At 42.3% G+C, this 18,813-nt stretch overlaps 1 protein-coding gene across 4 annotated transcripts in view; it reads left to right on the forward strand.

The window, feature by feature from the left end:
* The window catches only part of LOC112219579 (exportin-7), a 32,968-nt gene extending 14,186 nt beyond the window's left edge, over window positions 1-18,782 (forward strand). For 2 of the 4 annotated variants that reach the window (XM_024380932.2, XM_024380933.2), the window contains exons 16-29: window positions 447-520; window positions 597-677; window positions 769-832; window positions 933-1,041; window positions 1,128-1,323; window positions 1,542-1,649; window positions 5,964-6,046; window positions 6,181-6,395; window positions 6,519-6,657; window positions 11,976-12,040; window positions 12,137-12,229; window positions 14,577-14,681; window positions 17,144-17,271; window positions 17,358-18,782. In XM_024380932.2, the coding sequence (XP_024236700.1) occupies window positions 447-520; window positions 597-677; window positions 769-832; window positions 933-1,041; window positions 1,128-1,323; window positions 1,542-1,649; window positions 5,964-6,046; window positions 6,181-6,395; window positions 6,519-6,657; window positions 11,976-12,040; window positions 12,137-12,229; window positions 14,577-14,681; window positions 17,144-17,271; window positions 17,358-17,451 (1,554 nt within the window). In that variant the 3' untranslated portion in view covers window positions 17,452-18,782. The remainder of the gene's footprint in view (window positions 1-446; window positions 521-596; window positions 678-768; window positions 833-932; window positions 1,042-1,127; window positions 1,324-1,541; window positions 1,650-5,963; window positions 6,047-6,180; window positions 6,396-6,518; window positions 6,658-11,975; window positions 12,041-12,136; window positions 12,230-14,576; window positions 14,682-17,143; window positions 17,272-17,357) is intronic. The other 2 variants (XM_024380934.2, XM_024380935.2) reach the window with 1 other exon arrangement.
* Window positions 18,783-18,813: the final 31 nt, after the last annotated feature.

Genomic DNA, 18,813 nt, shown 5'->3' on the forward strand with positions numbered 1-18,813 from the left:
CTGTTTTTTTTGCTTTGCCATTATGGGGTATTGTGTGTAGATTGAGGGGGGGGAAACAATTAAATCAATTTTAGAATAAGGCTGTAATGTAACAAAATGTGGAGAAGGGGTCTGAATACTTTCCGTATGCATGTTCTCATTAATAGTACGCTTTTCCTAAATAAACTAGTTTACTATCAGCAAAGTCAGAGCTAGTAAGGGGGGGGAGGGAGGTAAAGTGCGCATGTTTGTTCAGAAAGGGCATTTTGCTCACACACGGCCATGCTGGGGAGATGAGAGCAGAGTTGATGGGTGTGTGTTGTCTTCAACCCTGTGGAGATGTATGGCTGGTGTCACACTGCTAGCAGATGATTTATATCCTAGTTCTCTCCTACTTTAGCTGTGTAGCTGATCTCTCTCTAGGGGGTGTTCCAATGGTTAATGACGTGTGTCTGTGTGTGTCCCAGCTGTACCGGCGGCTGTCAGAGGTTCTGGGGCTAAATGATGAGACCATGGTACTGAGCGTCTTCATCGGAAAAATGTGAGTTTACTGTGGTATTGGTACTAGTACTGGTACTATGAAGTAACGATTGATTGATTACCATTTGTGATTGCAGCATCACCAATCTGAAGTACTGGGGCCAGTGTGAACCGATCACCTCCAAGACACTTCAGTTACTCAACGACCTTTCCATAGGATATCCTTTACCGTGTGTGTGAAAAGGGGTGGGGTTTCGTTTTCTGTTATATTCCAGCTCCTGTGTTGTCTCCTTGACGGTGTGTGTGTACATACAGCAGTGTGAGGAAGTTGGTGAAACTCAGCGCTGTTCAGTTCATGCTGAACAACCACACAGTAAGAACCCTGACCCTGACCCCTAACCACCTGAAACTCAATTTATGCCTTTTGATCCAGTTATTTTTCGGTAATGCCTTTTGCTTTTCTCCTATGTCAGAGTGAGCACTTCTCCTTCCTGGGTGTGAACAACCAATCAAACCTCAGCGACATGAGATGCCGCACCACATTCTACACCGCACTGGGACGTCTGCTGATGGTCGACCTAGGTAGACACACACACCTATCAACACAATTATCAGTAATATTTCTTATTTGGATAACTTTTCATTCTTTCACCTTTTCGTGTGTGTAGGTGAGGATGAGGACCAGTTTGAACAGTTCATGCTGCCCCTGACGGCAGCGTTTGAAGCGGTTGCTCAGATGTTCAGCACCAACACGTTCAACGAGCAGGAGGCCAAGAGGACGTTGGTGGGACTGGTCAGAGACCTGCGAGGTATCGCCTTTGCCTTCAACGCCAAGACCAGCTTCATGATGCTCTTCGACTGGATGTATCCTTCACTGACCCCAGACCTCTATACACCCTCAATCCTGTCCTCTGACCTGTAACCCCTGACCTTTACTGACCAGGGTTTAGGAGGTTGCACGGTTACAGAATGTTAGGAATGCGTTGTCTAGAAGAAATAAGACCATCTGTCGCAGAATAGGGAATCACTGTAGCAGCGGAGATGTGATTGGTTGACAGTTTTGTCCTTAACCCCTCCACCAGCTACCCAGCCTACATGCCCATTCTGCAGAGAGCAATAGAACTCTGGTACCACGTACCAGCATGCACCACTCCTGTCCTAAAGCTCATGGCTGAGCTCGTCCACAACAGGTACACAAACATGCACACACTTCTAGCCCAGATTTTTAAAAAATAAAATAAAATAAAAAATATTTTTTTTTTTTTTGACCAAGTGCATCCCCGATTCCCGAGGGGAAATTGTTTTTGGCAACTGGAACAAATATGTACAATTTTCGATGTCGCACTAATGTGGAAATACAAAATATGCAATGCTACCAGAACCCTGACACTTCTCCCTCGAACTCTAACCCTGTGTCGGGGTTAAAAGCTGAAATTTTTAATGGTGAAACTGCGATGTCCGTTTGTGATATGACAATGAGGTTTCTGTAGACAACGAACACTGTTTATTCCCCTCTGACATCATTGCATGTGCAATAGAACAGCGGTGTACTGCAATTTCTTTTTCATCACGATGCGCGACTCTCCCCAACTCTGCTTCGTCAACAAATCAATACGGCCATAGGGGAGGGGGAAGTGGGGCTGTTTTACCTACTGCGGATTCCATCTTCAACGCTGGTTTCACTGTAGTGCAACGCTGGTTGCACCAAAATATAAACAGCGGCTGCTAACAAAACGCCTAATACATTGTCTGCAAAAGCGCTCAAGGAAATAGACATTTGCAAAAATGTTCCATGTTACACTAACAAAAGCGATGGGTCAGATTTACTGGGAATTGACCGAAAGCTGTCCATGGTGCTGATTTTATGCTATTAGTACTGTTAGGTTCGAAATGAACCTATTAAAACTCACGGGTGATTAGTAAAGCTTAAACCAAGTTTGTTCACCCATTGGGCCTAGTTAAATTAAAGTTACAAAAAAAAAAGAAAATTTTTTATTTATTTTTTTTACCCTTTTTCCTATGCTGAGTCTCCTCCTACGCATCTGAACAGCCAATGCATCTCTGTTGCTAGATAGAACCTTAATGATATCTGTTCTTCCTCACTTCAGCTGACCTGACCTCTGCCCCAAAGTGCTCACTCATTCCTACTCACGGCTGTCATGTTGACTCTTCCCAGAATGTTTCTCTCTTCCTACCATATGGTCCCTTCTGGCTAACAATAATGCATACGGACAGAATGTAAACGTTATACATTCCCCTCTCTCCCTCAGGGACATGAATAAATATATTTCATATTTTCAGAACCCAACAGTACTATTTGACGCGGTTTGCTTGTCTGTCACAGTGAACATACAGTTCAAGTCGGAAGTTTACATACACTTAGGTTGGCGTCATTAAAACCCGTTTTTCAACCACTCCACAAATGTCTTGCCAACAATTGTTTACAGACAGTTTATTTCACTTATAATTCACTATCACAATTCCAGTGGGTCAGAAGTTTACATACACTAAGATGACTGCCTTTAAACAGCTTGGAAAATTCCATAAAATTATGTCATGGCTTTAAAGCTTCTGATAGGCTAACTGACATCATTTGAGTCAATTGGAGGTGTACCTGTGGATGTATTTTAAGCCTACCTTCAAACTCAGTGCCTCATTGCTTGACGTCATGGGAAAATCAAAAGGGATCAGCCAAGACTTCAGCAAAAATGTGTAGACCTCCAAGTCTGGTTTGTCCTTGGGAGCAATTTCCAAATGCCTGAAGGTACTACGCTCATCTGTACAAACAATATATAGTATAAAAGTATGGGACCACGCAGCCGTCATACCGCACAGGAAGGAGACTCGTTCTGTCTCCTAGAGATGTGCGCAAAGTGCAAATCAATCCCAGAACAACAGCAAAGGACCTTGTGAAGATGCTGGAGGAAACGAGCACAAAAGTATCCAAATCCAGAGTAAAACTAATCTTATATCGACATAGCCTGAAAGGCCGCTCAGCAAGGAAGAAGCCACTGCTCCAAAACCGGCATACGGTTTGCAACTACGGTTTGCAACTGCACATGGGGACAAAGATCGTACTTTTTGGAGAAATGTCCTCTGGTCTGATGAAACAAAAATAGAACTGTTTGGCCATAATGACCATCGTTATGCTTGGGAGGAAAAAGGGGAGGCTTTTGCAAGCCGAAGAACACCATCACAACCGTGAAGCACGGGGGTGGCAGCATCATGTTGTGGGGGTGCTTTGCTGCAGGAGGGACTGGTGCACTTCACAAAATAGATGGCATCGTGAGGCAGGAAAATTAGGTGGATATATTGAAGCAACATCTCAAGACATCAGTCAGGATGCTAAAGCTTGGTCGCAAATGGGTCTCCAAATGGACAATGACCCCAAGCATACTTCCAAAGTTGTGGCAAAATGGCCTAAGGACAACAAGGTCAAGGTATTGGAGTGGCCATCACAAAGCCCTGACCTCAATCCCATAGAAAATTTGTGGACAGAACTGAAAAAGTCTGTGCGAGCAAGGAGGCTGACAAACCTGACTCAGTTATACCAGCTCTGTCAGGAGGAATGGTCCAAAATCTTATTGTGGGAAGCTTGTTGAAGCTACCTGAAATGTTTGACCCAAGTTAAACATTTTAAAGGCAATGCTACCAAATACTAATTGAGTGCATGTTTGCTTCTGACCATTGGAATTGTGATACAGTTAAATAATTGGTCTGTGAAAAATTGTCATGCACAAAGTAGATGTCTTAACCGACTTGCCAAAACTATAGTTAGTTAACAAGATATTTGTGGAGTGGTTGAAAAACGTCACTGTATGTAAAATTCCGATTTCAACTGTTTGTATGTTGACACCTGCTCGTCGAACTTCTCATTCCAATATCATGGGCATTATTATGGTATTGGTCCCCCCCCTATGCTGCTTTGATATCCTCCACTCTTCTGGGAAGGCTTTCCACTAGATGTTGAAACATTTCTGCGGGGACTTGCATCCATTCAGCCACAAGCATTAGTGAGGTTGGGCACTGATGTGGGCCAATTATGCCTGGCTCGCAGTCAGTGTTCTAATTCATCCCAAAGGTGTTCGATGGGGTTGAGGTCAGGGCTCTGTGCAGGCTAGTCGTGTTCTTCCAGAACGATCGTGACAAACCATTTCTGTATGGACCTTGCTTTGTGCATGGAGGCATTGTCATGTTGAAACAGGAAAGGGCCTTCCTCAAACTGTTGCCACTAAGTTGGAAGCACAGAATCGTCTAGAATGTCATTGTATGCTGTAGCATTGAGATTTCCCGTCACTGGAACTCAGGGCCCTAGCCCGGACCATGAAACAGACCCCAACAATTTTTCTTCCTCCACCAAACTTAACAGTTGGCACTATGCATTGAGGCATGTAGCGTTCTCCTGGCATCCGCCAAACCCAGATTTGTCCGTCGGACTGCCAGATGGTGAAGCATGATTCATCACTCCAGAGAACGCATTTCCACTGCTCCAGAGTCCAATGGCGGCGAGCTTTACACCACACCAGCCGGCGCATGACGTTGCGCATAGTGATGTTCTCGGCCATGGAAATCCATTTCGTGAACCTCCAGACAGTTCTTGTGCTGACGTGTCTTCCTGAGATAGTTTGGAATTCTGTAACTGAGGACAGGCAATTTTCACATGCTACGCGCTTCAGTACTCGCCGATCCCATTCTGTGAGTTTGTGTGGCCTACCACTTTGCGGCTGAGCTGTTGCTCCTAGACATTTCCACTTCACAATTACAGCATTTAAAGTTGACCGGGGCAGCTCAAACAGGGCAGAGATTTGACGAACTTGCTGGAAAGGTGGCATCCTATGACAGTGCCATGTTGGAAGTCACTGAGCTTTTCAGTAAGGTCATTCTACTGCCAATGTTTGTCTATGGAGATTTCATGGCTATGTGCTCAATTCTATATACCTGTCAGCAACGGGTGTGGCTGAAATACCTGAATTCACTCATTTTGAAGGGGTGTCCACATACTCTTGTGTATCTAATGCTGCGCTAAACAAAGTCCCCACATAACTCGCTTATCATATACAGTCAGAATCTTCCCAATTGCCCTGATAGCCAGGCAGCTGCTCTTAAAGGGGAGAGGAGAGGGCATACAAGCTGGGTGACATCTTTCTGTCGACAGTAAAATTACCATCATTTTCACTAGCTGTAATAACCTACAATTATTTTACCATTTGGCCAACAGTGCTTCATAGGCCTACATTCAAACTATAAGCTACAGCAACTAAGTAGTAGGATGACTTTGAAAGAACTTTGAGTTGATTCAATTGCAACACAACAAGAAACCGTTAGATTCCTCTGTGTATTTCTCAATTTACAGTGGTATAATTGTCCATTTTCCCCTTGCTGGTATTATATGCTTTTAGATACCATTTCCGGTTTGAAATAGAATCTCGGGATATCTGGGAAAGTCTTGGGATGGTTTGTTCGATTTTTCTGGAAAATAGGAATCCTGAACTCTTTGTTTCCAGGTCACAGAGGTTACAGTTTGACGTGTCGTCGCCCAACGGAATCCTGCTGTTCAGAGAAACCAGCAAGATGATCACCACCTATGGTAAAACATGTCTTATTGCAACAGTTTATTGTGTCTTATTGCAACAGTTGCTGTTCACTGGAGCATTGTGATTTGGTTGGTCAGCCACACAATTTTATGTTCATTTCCTTGGTTCTCCCTCTCCCCTTTTCCAGGTAATCGTATCCTGACCATCGGGGAGGTGCCTAAGGACCAGGTGTACAGTGTGAAGCTGAAGGGTGTCAGTGTGTGCTTCTCTATGCTGAAGGCTGTGCTTTCTGGGAACTACGTCAATTTCGGGGTGTTCCGTCTCTATGGAGATGACGCACTGGACAACGCACTACAAACCTTCATCAAACTGCTGCTGTCCATACCACACAGCGACCTGCTGGTAGATACATACATACAGTGATCTATTTCTCTGAACATTGTAAATATACAATCTGACAATGGCAGTTCCAGCAAAACTTGTACCAACTCTCCTTTGCTCTCCTGTCTGCATCCCTCCCTCCAGGACTATCCCAAGTTGAGCCAGTCGTTCTACAGTCTGTTGGAGGTGTTGACTCAGGATCACATGAACTTCATTGCTTCTCTAGAGCCGCATGTCGTCATGTACATACTGTCATCTATCTCCGAGGGACTCACTGCACTGGGTAATATATATACACACACACACTGCACCACACTGTACTGGGTAGTATACAGTGGGGCAAAAAATGATTTAGTCAGCCACCAATTGTGCAAGTTCTCCCACTTAAAAAGATGAGAGACGCCTGTAATTTATCATAGGTACACTTCAACTATGACTAACAAAATGAGGGGGAAAAAATCCAGAAATCACACATTGTAGGATTTTTTATGAATTTATTTGCAAATTATGGTGGAAAGTAAGTATTTGGTCAATAACAAAAGTTTATCTCAATACTTTGTTATATACCCTTTGTTGGCAATGACAGAGGTCAAATGTTTTCTGTAAGTCTTCAAGGTTTTCACACACTGTTGCTGGTACTTTTGGCCCATTCCTCCATGCAGATATCCTCTAGAGCAGTGATGTTTTGGGGCTGTTGCTGGGCAACACAGACTTTCAACTCCCTCCAAAGATTTTCTATGGGGTTGAGATCTGGAGACTGGCTAGGCCACTCCAGGACCTTGAAATGCTTCTTACGAAGCCACTCCTTCATTGCCCAGGCGGTGTGTTTGGGATCATTGTCATGCTGAAAAACCCAGCCACGTTTCATCTTCATTGTCCTTGCTGATGGAAGGAGGTTTTCACTCAAAATCTCACGATACATGGCCCCATTCATTCTTTCCTTTACACGGATCAGTCGTCCTGGTCCCTTTGCAGAAAAACAGCCCCAAAGCATGATGTTTCCACCCCCATGCTTCACAGTAGGTATGGTGTTCTTTGGATGCAACTCCGCATTCTTTGTCCTCCAAACACAACGAGTTGAGTTTTTACCAAAAAGTTATATTTTGGTTTCATCTGACCATATGACATTCTCCCAATCTTCTTCTGGATCATCCAAATGCTCTCTAGCAAACTTCAGACGGGCCTGGACATGTACTGGCTTAAGCAGGGGGACACGTCTGGCACTGCAGGATTTGAGTCCCTGGCGGCGTAGTGTGTTACTGATGGTAGGCTTTGTTACTTTGGTCCCAGCTCTCTGCAGGTCATTCACTAGGTCCCCCCGTGTGGTTCTGGGATTTTTGCTCACCGTTCTTGTGATCATTTTAACCCCACGGGGTGAGATCTTGCGTGGAGCCCCACATCGAGGGAGATTATCAGTGGTCTTGTATGTCTTCCATTTCCTAATAATTGCTCCCACAGTTAATTTCTTCAAACCAAGCTGCTTACCTATTGCAGATTCAGTCTTCCCAGGCTGGTGCAGGTCTACAATTTTGTTTCTGGTGTCCTTTGACAGCTCTTTGGTCTTGGCCATAGTGGAATTTGGAGTGTGACTGTTTGAGGTTGTGGACAGGTGTCTTTTATACTGATAAGTTAAAACGGGTGCCATTAACTTCTTGGATATAGGGGGCGCTATTTTAATTTTTGGATGAAAAACGTTCCCGTTTTAAACAAGATTTTGTCACAAAGATGCTCGACTATGCATATAATTGACAGCTTTGGAAAGAAAACACTCTGACGTTTCCAAAACTGCAAAGATATTGTCTGTGAGTGCCACAGAACTGATGTTACAGAAAAAACCCAGATAAAAATCCAATCAGGAAGTGCCGCATTTTTTGAAACCGCCTCATGGCAATGACTCCTTATATGGCTGTGAATGGGCCACGAATGAGCTTAGGCTTTCTGTCGCTTCCCCAAGGTGTCGACAGCATTGTGATGTATTTGTAGGCATATCATTGGAAGATTGACCATAAGAGACTACATCTACCAGGTGGTCGCTTGGTGTCCTCCGTTGCAATTATTGCGTAATCTCCAGCTGCAGTATTTTTCCATTCGCTTCTGATGAGAAACCAACTGTCACGACTGATATATTATTGAATAGATGTGAAAAACACCTTGAGGATTGATTCTAAACAACGTTTGCCATGTTTCTGTCGATATTATGGAGCTAATTTGGAAAAAAGTTTGGCGTTGTAGTGACTGCATTTTCCGGTCTTTTTCTTAGCCAAACGTGATGAACAAAACGGAGCTATTTCGCGAACACATAATCTTTTTGGAAAAAATGAACATTTGCTATCTAACTGAGTCTCGTCATTGAAATCATCTGAAGTTCTTCAAAGGTAAATGATTTTTATTTGAATGCTTTTCTTGTTTTTGTGAAAATGTTGCCTGCTGAATGCTAGGCTTAATGCTATGCTAGGCTATGCTTGTGTAGCTTTTGTTGAAAAGCATATTTAGAAAATCTGAGATGACAGTGTTGTTAACAAAAGGCTAAGCTTGTGTTTCAATTTATTTAATTTCATTTGCGATTTTCATGAATAGGAAACGTTGCGTTATGGTAATGAGCTTGAGGCTATGAATACGCTCCCGGATACGGGATTGCTCGTCTCTAGAGGTTAATACAGGTAAGAGTGGAGGACAGAGGAGCATCTTAAAGAAGAAGTTACAGGTCTGTGAGAGCCAGAAATCTTGCTTGTTTGTAGGTGACCAAATACTTATTTTCCACCATAATTTGCAAATAAATTCATAAAAAATCCTACAATGTGATTTTCTGGAGTTTTTTTCTCTCTTTTTGTCTGTCATAGTTGAAGTGTACCAATGATGAAAATTACAGGCCTCTCTCGTCTTTTTAAGTGGGAGAACTTGCACAATTGGTGGCTGACTAAATACTTTTTTACCACACTGTATACAGTTGAAGTTGGAGGTTTACATACACCTTAGCCAAATACATTTAAATTCAGTTTTTCACAATTCCTAACATTTAATCCTAGTAAAAATTCCCTGTTTTCGGTCAGTTAGGATCACCACTTTATTTTAAGAATGTGAAATGTCAGAATAATAGTAGAGTGATTTATTTCAGGTTTGAATTCTTTCATCACATTCCCAGTGGGTCAGAAGTTTACATACACTCAATTAGTATTCTGTAGCATTGCCTTTAAATTGTTTAACTTGGGTCAAATGTTTTGGGTAGCCTTCCACATGCTTCCCACAATAGGTCGGGTGAATTTTGGACCATTCCTCTTGACAGAGCTGGTGTAACTGAGTCAGGTTTGTAGGCCTCCTTGCTCGCACATGCTTTTTCAGTTCTGCCCACAAATATTCTATGGGATTGAGGTCAGGGCTTTGTGATGGCTACTCCAATACCTTGACTTTGTTGTCCTGAAGCTTTTTTGCCACAACTTTGGAAGTATGTTTGGGGTCATTGTCCATTTGGAAGACCCATTTGCGACAAAGCTTTAACTCCCTGACTGATGTCTTGAGATGATGCTTCAATATATCCACCTAATTTTCCTGCCTCATGATGCCATCTATTTTGTGAAGTGCACCAGTCCCTCCTGCAGCAAAGCACCTCCACAACATGATGCTGCCACCTCTGTGCTTCACGGTTGGGATGGTATTCTTCAGCTTGCAAGCCTCCCCCTTTTTCCTCCAAACATAACAATGGTCATTATGGCCGACGAGTTCTATTTTTGTTTCATCAGACCAGAGGACATTTCTCCAAGAAGTACTATCTTTGTCCTCATGTGCAGTTGCAAACCGTAGTCTGGCTTTTTTTATGGCAGTTTTGGAGCAGTGGCTTCTTCCTTGCTGAGCGGCCTTTCAGGTTATGCCGATATAGGACTCGTTTTACTGTGGATATAGATATTTTTGTACCTGTTTCCTCCAGCATCTTCACAAGGTCCTTTGCTGTTCTGGGATTGATTTGCACTTTTCCCACCAAAGTACGTTCATCTCTAGGAGACAGAACCCGTCTCCTTCCTGAGCGGTATGACGGCTGTGTGGTCCCATGGTGTTTATACTTGCGTACTATTGTTTGTACAGATGAACGTGGTGCCTTCAGACGTTTGGAAATTGCTCCCAATGATGAACAAGACTTGTCAAGGTCTACAATTTTTTTCTGAGGTCTTTGCTGATTTCTCTTGATTTTCCCATGATGTCAAGCAAAGAGGCACTGAGTGTGAAGGTAAGCCTTGAAATATATCCACAGGTACACCTCCAATTGACCCAAATTATGTCAATTAGCCTATCAGAAGCTTATAAAGCCATGGCTACATTTTCTGTAATTTTCCAAGCTGTTTAACCTCTAGCGACGAGCAATCCCGTATCCGGGAGCGTAATCATAGCCTCAAGCTCATTACCATAACGCAACGTTTCCTATTCATGAAAATCGCAAATGAAATTAAATAAATATATTGAAACACAAGCTTAGCCTTTTGTTAACAACACTGTCATCTCAGATTTTCAAAATATGCTTTTCAACCAAAGCTACACAAGCATGTGTGTAAGAGTATTGATAGCCTAGCATAGCATTAAGCCTAGCATTCAGCAGGCAACATTTTCACAAAAACAAGAAAAGCATTCAAATAAAAATCATTTACCTTTGAAGAACTTCGGATGATTTCAATGACGAGACTCTGTTAGATAGCAAATGTTCATTTTTTCCAAAAAGATTATTTGTGTTGGCGAAATAGCTCCGTTTTGTTCATCACGTTTGGCTAAGAAAAGGACCGGAAAATGCAGTCACTACAGCGCCAAACTTTTTCCCAAATTAGCTCCATAATATCAACAGAAACATGGCAAACGTTGTTTAGAATCAATCCTCAAGGTGTTTTTCACATCTATTCAATAATATATCTGTCGTGACAGTTGGTTTCTCATCAGAAGCGAATGGAATAATACTGCAGCTGGAGATTACGCAATAATTGCAACGGAGTACACCAAGCGACCACCTGGTAGATGTAGTCTCTTATGGTCAATCTTCCAATGATATGCCTACAAATACATCACAATGCTGTTGACACCTTGGCGAAGTGACAGAAAGCCTAAGCTCATTCGTGGCCCATTCACAGCCATATAGCCATATAAGGAGTCATTGCCATGAGGCGGTTTCAAAAAATGCGGCACTTCCTGATTGGATTGTTATCTGGGTTTTTTCTGTAACATCAGTTCTGTGGCACTCACAGACAATATCTTTGCAGTTTTGGAAACGTCAGAGTGTTTTCTTTCCAAAGCTGTCAATTTTATGCATAGTTGAGCATCTTTGTGACAAAATATCATGTTTAAAACGGGAACGTTTTTCTTCCAAAAAATTAAAATAGCTCCCCCTATATCCAAGAAGTTAAAGGCACAATCAACTTAGTGTATGTAAACTTCTGACCCACTGGAATTGTGATACAGTGAAATAATCTGTCTGTAAACAATTGTTGGAAAAATTACATGTAATGCACAAAGTAGATGTCCTAACCGACTTGCCAAAACTATAGTTTAACAAGATTTGTGGAGTGGTTGAAAAATGTGTGTGACTAACGTGTGTGTGTGTGTGTGTGTGTGTGTGTTTTGTTATAGATACCATGGTGTGTACTGGGTGTTGTTCCAGTCTGGACCACATCGTCACCTACCTGTTCAAACAGGTAACAACTGCCTCCATATAGATCTATTCATATGACATTATACCTGTATGTTCTGTGTTGATATGAATGTAAATAAAATGTCTTATTTCTATTCAGCTGTCTCGCTCCACTAAGAAACGACCTGCAGCTATGGCAACAGATGACCGCTTCCTACACATCATGCAGCAACACCCAGAGATGATCCAACAGGTACAAACACACATGATATTTCAGTTTTTTATTTTGAATACATTTACAAAAATGTCAAAGAACCGGCTTTTGCCTTGTCATTATGGGGTATTGTGTGTAGATTAAAATAGATTCCATTTTAGAATAACAATATTTGGGAAAAGTCCCGGGGTCTGAATACTTTCCGAATGCACTGTAAGTAGGCCAGTTGTAAAATAAATAATATCATTAGCCTATTGCTGTCATTTTGTTGGGTAGCCTATAGTACAGGCACTCGCCTTTTGTTGGTAAGCCTAATTGCTGCAATATAGGCTGTTCAAAACTTTTGTGAAGGTTTAAACCAGTTTCTTTAAATATGCAACAAGTATTTTTTTTATTCTGTTGAGCCATTTTCTTTGGCTAAATTAAGTTCTAACTTTAATGTTGTGTTTGCAGCAGTATAATGGAATTACGATTGTTAATCGCACTCAAACCATGAAAAGAAAAAAACAAGTAGACCGAGATGAAAAAATTAACAATGTAATGCTGCAATTTAATAACCTGTTCATATTTTCCCTATAAACAATGGCTTTACTTACTTTTGTTATTACCCTAATAAAGTTTGGAAACTTTTGTGAACATTTGGTGTGTTGTGGCTATGATAGGCTTTAGCCTGTGTAAACCGGTGCTCCAACTACCTCGACAGTTGAACTTGATGTGAGGAAGAATGTTTTAGGCCTACCAGAGTAACTCCTTTAATGTAACAATATATAATGCTCATCTTTATCAAAAATATTCTGATTGAAATTAACTATTTAGTCTCCTTCTGTACGCCTATCTCTTTGCAGCAGTAGTAGACGATCTGGGTCTGTTTTTCCTCAGTCCTTTTTCCGAACTGGTCTGACTGTCCTCGAGTCCATTCAGAACAGGCCCCAGTTTTATTTATTTCTATTTATGCATATTGGGTTAGGTGGGAAAGCCACTGGTCCAACATTTTGGACCTGTGAAGACCTCTAATGGGTGCTATTCTGTTTCTCAACTGTGCTGCAAAAGAAAGGAAGACAAAGTAGGCAAATCGCCTCATTGTACAGTGCATTTTCATAAAGGCATGCACATGGTGTCAGTTTAGGCCAGGGATGGGCAACTTTGGGGGTGGGATCCACAGAGTTAATTTTGTGCAATTGTACACATTTTGCCTTGGGGCATAGAGAGAAAGTAGCTTTTTTTAAAGCATGTTTGCTGCAATTCTACAAATTGTTCCATAGGGTGGAGAGAGATGTTTGCAGGTTTTAATATGATACACTATATATACAAAAGTATGTGGACACTCTTTCAAATGAGTGGATTCTGCTATTTCAGCCACACCTGTTGCTGACAGGTGTATAAAATCGAGCCACCAGCCATGCAATCTTCATAGACAAAAATTGACTGTAAGAATGGCCTTACTGAAGAGCTCAGTGACTTTCAATGTTGCACCGTCATAGAATGCCCCTTTTCCAACAAGTGTCTGCCCTGCAAGTGCTGCCCTGTTCAACTGTAAGTGCTTTTATTGTGAAGTGGAAACATCTAGGAGCAACAACAACGGGTGAGCCGCGAAATGGTAGGCCACACAAGCTCACAGAACAGGACCGTCGAGTGCTGAAGACGATTCTGTGCTTCCGACTTTGTGGCAACAGGTTGGGGAAGGCCGTTTCCTTTTTTAGCATGAGAATGCCCCAGTGCATAAAGGGAGGTCCATACAGAAATGGTTTGTCAATCAGTGTGGAGCAACTTGACTGGCCTACACAGAGCCCTGACCTCAACACCATCGAACACCTTTGGGATGAATTAGAACATCGACTGAGAGCCAGGCATAATCGGCCAACATCCGTGCCCGACCTCACTAATGCTCTTGTGACTGAATGGAAACAAGTGCCCGCAGTGATGTTCCCAGAACAGTAGAGGCTGTTATAGCAGGAAAGGTGGGACCATCTTAATATTAATGCCAATGATTTTGGAATGGGATGTTTGACGAGCATACTTTTCATCATGTAGTGTATCTGAGTGAGACTAACAAAATCAATGATCTGAGCGGGCTGCCAGTTTCCCATCCCTGGTTTAGGCTATTGTGTACCTTTTTTTTTTTTTTTTTTTTTTTTTGGTTTCAGCAAACATTAGGCTACTGTTCAATACAAAAATGTTGAGTAAAAACGAGAGACAAAAAAGGGAACTAACTGTACAGTGCAATTTCTATATTTGCGGGTTAGGGTCAGGCCTCAGGATTTCACTATCACATAGTTGGACGGATGGGTTATTAGTAATTACGGGTGGGTGCTGGTGAACAAACAGCTGACCCGTGCATCACTAACACAAACACACACACTAATCAATCTGTGTGTTTGTCCTACAGATGCTGTCCACGGTGTTAAACATCATCATCTTTGAGGACTGCAGGAACCAGTGGTCCATGTCCAGACCTCTACTGGGCCTCATCCTGCTCAACGAGAAGGTACAGGTACACAACCACACACCCACTATCCCACCCATCCCTGGAACACATGTGCAGGGGTTAAAGGATTTTTCGTCATATGGATTCTGGAGAGGCCATTTTTGAGATCTGCAAGAAAAATCTCTGTGGGGCTTGTTTGAAAATGACATGGCCTAAATCAGAATCATGTCTGTTTTATGAAATACACTATACTACCGTTAAAAAGTTTGGTGTCACTTAGCAATGTCCTTGTTTTCCATGAAAACATACATGAAATAAGTTCCAAAATGAATAGGAAGTATAGTCAAGACATTGACAAGGTTATAAATAATTATTTTTCATTGAAATAATAATTGTGTCCTTCAAACTTTGCTTTTGTCAAAGAATCCTCCATTTTCAGCAATTACAGCCTTGCAGACCTTTGGCATTCTAGTTGTCAATTTGTTGAGATAATCTGAAGAGATTTCACCCCATGCTTCTTGAAGCACCTCCCATGAGTTGGATTGGCTTGATGTGTACTTCTTACGTATCATGTGGTCAAGATGCTCCAACAACAGCTCAATAGGGTTGAGATCCGGTGACTGCTGGCCACTCCATTATAGACAGAATACCAGTTTACTGCTTCTTCCCTAAATAGTTATTGCATAATTTGGAGCTGTGCTTTGGGTCATTGTCCTGTTGTAGGAGGAAATTTGCTCCAATTAAGTGCAAGGTATGGCGTTGCAAAATGGAGTGATACTCTTAAATTTCCTTCCACCAAAGCAGATTAGTCTGCCCAGATCACTTTTTTCGAATCTCCCTCTATCCAGTGTCTGTTCTTTTGCCCATCTTAATATTTTATTTTTATTGGCCAGTCTGAGATATGGCCTTTTCTTTGCATCTCTGCCTAGAAGGCCAGCATCCCGGAGTCGTCTCTTTACTGTTGACATTGAGACTGGTGTTTTGCGGGTACTATTTAATGAAGCTGCCAGTTGAGTACTTGAGGTGTCTGTTTCTCTAACTAGACACGCTAATGTACTTGTCCTTTTGCTCAGTTGTGCACCGGGGCCTCCCACTCCTTTCTATTCTGGTTAGAGCCAGTTTGCGCTGTTTTTGTGAAGGGAGTTGCACACAGCGTTGTACGAGATCTTCTGTTTCTTGGCAATTTCTCGCATGGAATAGAACCAACAAATGCTGATGCTACAGATGCTCAACTAGTCTAAAGAAGGCCATTGCTTCTTTAATCGGCGCAAGTCTTCAGCTGTGCTAACAACTGCAAAAGGGTTTTCTAATGATCAATTAGCCTTTTTAAAATTATAAACTTGAATTAGCTAACACAACGTGCCATTGGAACACAGGAGTGATGGTTGCTGATAATGAGCCTGTGTAGATATTCGATCAAAAATCTGCCGTTTCCAGCTACAATAGTCATTTACAACATTAACAATGTCTACACTGTATATGATCAATTTGATGTCATTTTTAACGGACAAAAAAATTGCTTTTCTTTCAAAAACAAGGACATTTTACAAGTGACCACAAACTTTTGAATGATAGTGTATATTTTCTCTTGTGTGCACTGAACTGACATACAAAACATTAGGAACACCTGGTTAGTCTCATTCCATGACTGACCAGGTGAAAGCAATGATCCCAGTGTAGATGAAGGGGAGGACACGGGTTAAAGAAGGATTTTTTTTATTTTTTTTTAAATGTAAACTGTTGATCCCAGTTTTCCATTGCTACCACCATACCACGTTGAATTCTCTTCTACTCCTTCAATTGCGCGTGTGACATTTTACAAATGCAGTTACAAGTGAGATTTAGGTGCAGCTGCGCAACAGAGCTCTTAAAGGGGCAACGGTGTCTTTAAAAGTGCAATCACATACTTTGTAATAGAACCCCCCCCAAGAGAACTTTTTGGGGAGTTAATAATAATTAGGAGGTTGTGTCCAGTGGGGTAAATGCAGAAGAACAAACCCCATGCTTCAGCCTATGTACATTTATTTTTTGCCATTATGCTGCATTAGTTGGGCTACAGGTGATCATGCTTATTGCTTATAACACCTTTGATAGTATAGACCATGTATGGTCCAGTATGTTATTGGGCATATTTCTGGAGGTGGAAATTATATTTTAGATGGTGTCATTATTTTTAATTAATTTTGGATTAGATTGTCTTTTTAGCTTCTGTCCTACATAAATGATCCCGGGGAAGACCCCAGACCCCCTAAGCAAGTTAAATACATGTTCAAAATGAACCCCTTTCCCTAAAAGCATTATGCTAATTACTATCTTACATGAAAGGGGAGGTTAACTTGGTCCCAGACAAATCAATCTGAGATCGACTTACGTTTGTCATGGGATTTTTTTGCTTGTTGCTGAGTGGACGATCCTGGTAAAAAATGACAAAATCCTGACACAGCCTCTACCTGTGTGTGTGTGTATATACCTCCATTCCTGAAGTATTTGTCCGATCAGAGAAGCTGAATTTTTGTCTGGGTGTGTAGTATTTTGCAGACTTGAGAAACAGTATTGTGAACAGCCAGCCTCCAGAGAAGCAGCAGGCCATGCATCTCTGCTTTGAAAACCTGATGGAGGGGATAGAACGCAATCTGCTAACCAAGAACCGAGACAGGTACACACAATCCCAGCGACCCTCTCTCCACACGTGCTATCGGTGTGCACAGTCACTGTTAACTCTCTCTGTATTAATCTGTGCAGGTTCACCCAGAATCTGTCGGTGTTCCGGAGGGAGGTGAACGACAGCATGAAGAACTCTTCTTACGGCGTCAACAGCAATGACATGATGAGCTGACCTTCCACGCACTCCTGCTCCACACAGAGCAGCTTCCCCCTCCCAACTCAACCCCTCCTCTCACCCTTCCTCTCCTCCCCCTTTTGGTTCCCCCCTCCTTTTTATAGAAGCCTATAAATATACAGATCTATTTTAAAGCCAGTTTGTAGAGGTCACCGCAGGTCGCTCTGCTGGGAGGAGAGGAGGAGGAGGATGGACGGAGGATACCTCTACACATTCTGGCGGGAGAGGAGAGGGAGGGATGAAAGGAGAGTGGGTGAAAAGGGGGAAGCTGGTAAATGTAGTTCTCTGCTTCTGCCTGCCTTGTATAGAAACAACAAAACAAGTGTACATTTTTTTTCATAACATTTTGAACAATGTTTATATTGATTGAATTTAAAACAAAATGAGAAACGTGTGATTGAACTTTTTACAGTGTAGTGAGTCAGTGCACCTGTTTGTCTGTGGGGAGCAAACTTTCTACAGGGGATGAGAGAGCACTAGAGCTGCAAAAGGGCAGAGAAAGAGTGGCTGTGTTGTACATTTCCTCTGGCCTTTTAGTTGGAGCGCTGTAAATACCCACCCCCCTTTACTCCCTAGACACTAACCCTAGCACCGAGACACTTTGCCTAGAAAATGATTACTTGTTCCGTTAGGATTTGGGTGTGGGGCAGGGTTAAATGGGTTAAGGTTATGCTCCACTTTACCCTCTGGTAGGCTGGTTGGAGCTGACACTAACCTTAAGGGAGTTAGTTGGGTTTAGGGGAGGGGTGAAGTGTCTGAGCAGGCTAGTGTGTAGGGGTCACAGATCTGATAACTCGACGGATAGGAGCGTCACTGCAGTCTCTGGTGTGTTAGTGTGAGGTGTGTGTGGCCTCCTAGGGTGCTGTGAAGGAGCGGTGAGCTCCAGCCAGAACCTACCAGGAAATTCTAGAACTTTCAGCACTCGTCTCCAAGCTCCCTGAAGGATTGTTTATTTCTAAATGATTAAATGAAGAATGCAACCTTTAGTAGAACAGAGCAGTGTATTACAGGGATATGGATGATAGGAATAAGAATACAGAACTGTGTATTAGAGGAGATGGGGGTTCAGAGTTCATTAGCAACTTGTGCTACTCTACAGATGTTGCTGCTAACTGTTTGTGACGACTAGCTCATCTCTAACCATGTTGATTTGACTTCTGGTTTCTATTGTTTTGGTTCCCTGAAGTTTGTGTGTGTGTGTGTTGGATCAGTAGCTTGGTTCTCTGATGTGAGTGTGTGTTGGATCGGTAGCTTGGTTGAGTTGTGTGGATGTCGGCTACATATTATAGTGTCATCATTGACTGCAAATAAACGTCATTTGGTTTGTATACCGCGCTGTCAGTTCTTCCACTGCACAAC

The sequence above is a fragment of the Oncorhynchus tshawytscha genome, linkage group LG20, assembly GCF_018296145.1.
Source record: "Oncorhynchus tshawytscha isolate Ot180627B linkage group LG20, Otsh_v2.0, whole genome shotgun sequence".
NCBI lineage: Eukaryota > Metazoa > Chordata > Actinopteri > Salmoniformes > Salmonidae > Oncorhynchus > Oncorhynchus tshawytscha.